At 36.2% G+C, this 5878-nt stretch overlaps 1 protein-coding gene across 1 annotated transcript in view; it reads left to right on the top strand.

Annotated features, from left to right (window-relative positions):
• Positions 1-4766, top strand: part of igsf11 (immunoglobulin superfamily member 11) — a gene marked incomplete at its 3' end in the record, with an annotated part of 127504 nt that extends 122738 nt beyond the window's left edge. The window contains exons 5-7 of the mRNA XM_082180091.1: positions 1558-1680; positions 1774-1921; positions 4292-4766. Coding sequence (XP_082036217.1) covers positions 1558-1680; positions 1774-1921; positions 4292-4766 — 746 coding nt within the window. The remainder of the gene's footprint in view (positions 1-1557; positions 1681-1773; positions 1922-4291) is intronic.
• Between the last annotated feature and the right edge of the window lie 1112 nt (positions 4767-5878).

The following is a 5878-nucleotide window of genomic DNA, read 5'->3' as shown; positions in this document are numbered from 1 at the left end:
GTGTGTGTGTGTGTGTGTGTGTGTGTGTGTGTGTGTGTGTGTGTGTGTGTGTGTGTGTGTGTGTGTGTGTGTGTGTGTGTGTGTGTGTGTGTGTGTGTGTGTGTGTGTGTGTTTTCCTTTCTTTTTTTTAATCAAAATCCTGTATTGTATAGAATAAAAAAAATTAAGGGAAAGGAAGGAAGAAAAGAAATGAAAGAAAAAAGATGTTCACAAAAAGAAATATCCATGACTTTCCAGCTCACAGGGAACATTCTCAGAGCTAAAGTTCTATCAAAGTTATGAACAAACATTAATAGAACATGTTCAAAGTTCAAACACGGTTCTCAAAGCATTAGCACACACACACACACACACATCATTCTTTATACATCATTCATGGAATATTTTGTTCTGAAACTTTTTTAAATGTTACCAAACCGTTGGGAAAGTTCAGAGAACATTTAAAAGTAACATTCCCGTGATGCGTGAAGAACGACGAAATGGAATGTTTCCTTAACATTCGTATTACCAAGAATAAAATAATGTTTTTAAAAAACTGGATGTTCAGAAATTATGTTTTCATAACTTAATGGGAACGTTAGAAAAACATTTTTTTAGCTGAGCTCAACAACCCTGGAAAACACAATTTTAATGTAACATTTCCAAGTAGGGCTGGGTATCGTTCAGACATGTTCCATAACGATACTGATCCCATGACTTCCATACCGGATCCTGAACGATACTTTTTTCGATGGCAATTTTATGAACAGATAATATTATAGCAGAGGCTGTAATATTAATGTGAAGAGGGAAAGAAACAAGAAAGCAAAACTGTTAATGCAGCCGACCTTAAGGAGAAGCACACTCTACAATAATGCGAGTTAATTACGTTTTTCACATTTTCATTTTTCTGGATTCCATTTTTTTTTTTTTATGTTTGAATTTTTCTGGATGGTTAAATTCAATTTTATTAATCAAAAAGCATGTGTAATTAATTGAAATCATGAATCTCATTCAATTTATTAACAGTTTAACAAAAACTACATTCTTAATGTTTTTGTCTAAATGTCTAAATATTTTGTCTATATTCCATATAATGGTTTAATCAAAAACATATCTAATTAACTGAATTCATTAAAACAACGTAATTTATTAATTTGTCATTTTTATCAAAATTATTCTTATTTTTTTTTATTCTGTGTTGTGCATTTACATTTTTCTGGGAATCACATGAAGGCATAAAACATTCATTTATCTTTTAGTCAAATGACAATTAAACAAGCCCTTTAATTTAAATTAAATTAAACTTACATGTTTGGTTCAACAGAGGTTTACTGTTAAAATGATAACATGGTAGAAAATTTGTTTTAATAATAATAATAATAATAATAATTAGTAGTAGTATTACATTAATATAATATTAATATTATATAACATTTTATAACATTAATTAATATTACTCAGTACTTAAATATATAACTACACTGTAACAATGACACCTTAAAATAAAGTGTAAGCATGATTTCTATAGGGCGTGATCAGTGTGAAGTTTTCAACGAGTTGATCTGTGCTCCTCAGATCAGATGCAGGGTACGGTGACGCTGAGAAACATCAGCACCAGCACATCTGGACTGTATCAGTGTTCGGCGTCCAACGCCATCGGGAAGAGCACCTGCGTCCTCAACCTGCAGGTCGTGGCCCGTAAGTCTCACACACACACACACACTCGTTCTGCAGCTCTCAGTAAACACTGCTGTTGGTCTGACTGTGCTCTCGGTCTCTGGCGTGTGACAGCGCAGCCTCAGGGCGTGGGTCTGATCGCAGGAACCATCGTCACTGGGGTTCTGGCGCTGGTCATCTGCTCTTTACTGGTGCTGGTCACGCTCTTCTACTGGAGGAACAAGAACAAATACGAGGAGGAGGAAATCCCCAACGAGATCAGGTGACATGTTTGTATATACATGCATATTTTGCAAGTTTTATGTGTATAATCAGCATTTTTAAAGGAGTAGTTTTATATTTCTCAATTGTGTTTAGTTGATTACTGATCGCAATGCATCATGGGATTGTAGTTCTTTCCCTCACTAAAGTCATTAAGTACCTTTGCATTTTTGTCCAGTTTTCAAATCAAAGTTTGTAATGTTGTGACTTTCCAGACTTCACATTTAGATGAAGCTTGTTTGTGTTAGGGATGCACCAATCTGATACTCAGTATCGGTATCGGCTCCGATACTGCCATGTTTGCCGGATCGGGTATCGGTCAGACGAGGCCGATCCAAATCCGATATTGTGCGTATACTATTCAGTGTTATTGTTAAGCCCCACAAAAGGCACACAAACATTATAAAGCACCATAAGTTTTCGTGCACAATATAATAAGTGTTCTGAAGCCATTATATAGTATAATGTGAGATAGAAATTAATATTTAAGTCGTTAAATTCAAGCTCACGTAAACGTTTCCCTCAGCTGCGGCTGTCAATCATTCAGCATTCAGACAGCGCGTCGCGTTCGGTTACGACAGTTAACACGATGAAACTCTCTCCAAGATGATTCAGTGTTACTATTGTTATACTTGATCTGTAGATAAAGGTCTATGGTTTCGCATAAAACAACTTTATCTTGCTGGACTTTATTGCTCTACCTTAATCATGTTACTTTCTACCGGGTGTCTAGAGCAATGTGCAAAGTTTGACCAGATTTAGTGTTACACTTAATGTCTCTAATTTGTTCCCCACTAAACGTTTTTTTTCACAAAATGTTCAGATTTTATACAATTATTGTGCACTCGTGATTTTACTAAATGTTACTGCTGAATTATCCACTAATCTAGTTTATAATAGCATTTATGTCAGATTATGATAATTTTTTTTGTTGTTGTTTTTCTTTATAATGAAGTTGTCTGTATTTAGTAGATTGTGTTTAACACACAAAATAGTGATTATCAGTTCAACACAGAGTTATAGAAATTCTACTTGATTAAAAAAAAATTGCACTGGTATCGGTATCGGATCGGTAACGGTTGATACTCAGAATTTTTGGTATCGGATCGGATCGATTCTGAAAAAATGGTATCGGTGCATCCCTAGTTTGTGTGCTGAATTACACGAGTATAAAGTTAATTTAACACTCCCAAAACATGAAACAACATTTAAAGTCATATGATGAAAAAACAAAAAACAAGCCGTTTCTTGCGCTTTTGCAATAATAAAGTGTTTGATGTGAAATACTGTAACATTCACAATTTAAAACACCTCCACAGCTGTGTTTATTTTAGTATTATTTATATGTTATTATAGTATTAATTACAATTTTGAATTAACTTTTATTTAGGGATGCACCGATATAAAAATGTTGGCTGATACCGATAACCGATATATTGGCCGATAAATCTAAATTCCAAATTTTTTATATAATTTTTGAGAGCCTGATAAAACAAATTTAAAAAAAAGTCTCATTATTAAAAGCCACGTTCCAAGCACACAATTATAATGTTCTCATAATAATTGTATGTAGTCTATATGACAGCACATGGTGCACTTCACTGTATCTCCTTTTTGAAGGGATTTGAAGCAATTCAAAACCATCATGTTGAACTGCACATCTGAGGGAGATTATACATTATTTATCAGCTTTAATATATCGGACAAATTTTCTTATCGGGCTGATAACGATAACTTTAAAAATAAACATATATCGGCCGATAGCGATATAGTGGCCGATATATCGTGCATCCCTTCTTTTATTTTTATATTTGTATTTACAAATGTTGTGTTTTGTCATTTGTTTTTTGTTTTTATTCCTAATTAGCTTTACTTTGATTTTAATTTATTTTATTTCAGTTATTTATTTTATTTTAGAATTTGTTATATCAGCTTTATTTTAATCAACGAAAATTATTTTTTATTGTTTTAGTTAACAATAACAACATTGTCAAAGGTTCGATATCTAGCTGATTAAAAACACATTAATCAACATTTGAAGTGGATCGAAAAAGTTAATCAAAGTTGTCCTAAGACAAGAACGGGTATTGTTCAAAATTCATGTATAACTTTGATGAAAGGTTTTGATCCACTTCAAATGTTGATTACTGTATTTTACAGCTTAGTAAATTATATATTGCCAGAAATTCCCAAACACAATTTTAAAAGTCCCTGATGTTTCAGAAAATGGAAAATCCCGGCTTTTGCCCAAAAAATGCTCTTCAGAAACGTACGGGTGACGTCACGGACACTACGTCCATATTGTTTTACAGTCTATGTTTGCACTCTATCTGATTCAGATTCTCACATCTAATTCTACTTCCTCACACAGGGAGGACGATCTCCCACCGAAGAGATCTTCATCAGTCAAAGCGTTCCAGGCCGACGCCTCGTCCTCGGAGAACGACACGCTCACGTCCACCAACACCTACAACAGCCGCTACTGGCACAACCCCAAACCCAACTACGACACCAACTCCTACACGCGCTACAACGGCGACACGCGGCAGACCTTCACCGGCGGCTCGAGCGCACCCCCGCGCCCCGCGTACGCTAACGGCAGCCACACCCTGCCTCCGCCCAAGACTTTAGTGGTCACGACTAACTCCGCCCCCTCACCACCCGTCATGACCCGCAGCAACGGCTCGCTGAGCCTGCGCCCCCCCGTCAAGACCACACCGCCGGTGGCGCACGGACAACAGCACACACACACGCACTCGTACGCCGTCAGCCAAGCCACGCTCGAGCGCATGGGCGCCGTCCCCGTCATGGTGCCGGCGCAGAGCCGAGCCGGATCCCTCGTCTGACATGAACATTAAAACTCTTTTATATAACCTGAGTTCAGCTGATGCCAACTAAAACTGCTCTGTTAACATCCCCAACGCCCTTGTTTTTGATATTGCCTGGTTGCTTGTTAGTTCATTTTTTTGATAAACTGGCAGAAAAAGGGCCCTTGAGCGACAAATACACTTAAAATCACGTGATCTACTGTATTTCTCAAACCCAAGAGAAAATATCTGAATGTGCATGATGCTTAGTTTGATTAGATCAATACGGCTGTTTTGTACTACAATTGTATTGCTTTTGAACACTGGAATCACAAAAGGAATATATGGAAGCTTGTTTCCGCCACGGTAATTAATTTTAATTAGAAAAAAAAAAAAATTTCTCACAATTGCGAGTTTTGCTGCATTCACGCCATGTCGTAATTACCTTTACGAGATGACAACATGTGACATTCTATTTGGAGCTGCTCAAGTCCTCGAACACAGAATTATGCATTTCTAGAGCAACACTATAATAAATCTGCAGTGGTCAGATGGTAGGTACAGTGGTCATGTGGTACAAGGCTGAGCTCTTACAAAATTCTGAGTTTACAAGTTGTAAAAAGTGCTCACGTCCTCGTAGAATTTGTAATTACAAGTCGGAATCTCGTAATTACAGTAATTCCGACATGCCATGAATGCACCTTTTACATCTCGCAATTCTGACTCTTTTCTCAGAATTCTGACTTTTTTCTTGGAATTTTGACTTTTCTCGGAATTCTGAGTTAACATCTCGCAATTCTGTTTTTTCATGGAATTCTATTTTCATGGAATTTATATTTCGCAAATATTTTATTTTTTCTCGGAATTCTGAGTTTGCATCTCGGAATTCTGACTCTTTTCTCAAAATTCTGAGTTTACGTCTCGGAATTCTGACTCTTTTCTCGGAATTTTGACTTTTCGGAATTCTAAATTTACATCTCGCAATTCTGTTTTTTCATGGAATTCTAAAATTTATATTTCGCAAATTTTTACTTTTTTCTCGGAATTATGAGTTTGAGTCTTGGAATTCTGAGTTCTTGACTTATTTGTTTCCGCCACGTAAAGAAAAATTATAAAAGGTAATTGTGACTTTCTCTCACAATTCTGACTTT

This window comes from Leuciscus leuciscus (assembly GCF_965113295.1).
Source record: "Leuciscus leuciscus genome assembly, chromosome: 9".
In the NCBI taxonomy this organism is placed as follows: domain Eukaryota; kingdom Metazoa; phylum Chordata; class Actinopteri; order Cypriniformes; family Leuciscidae; genus Leuciscus; species Leuciscus leuciscus.
The sequence above is the reverse complement of the archived record's forward strand: the minus strand, read 5'-3'. Positions and strand labels throughout refer to the sequence as shown.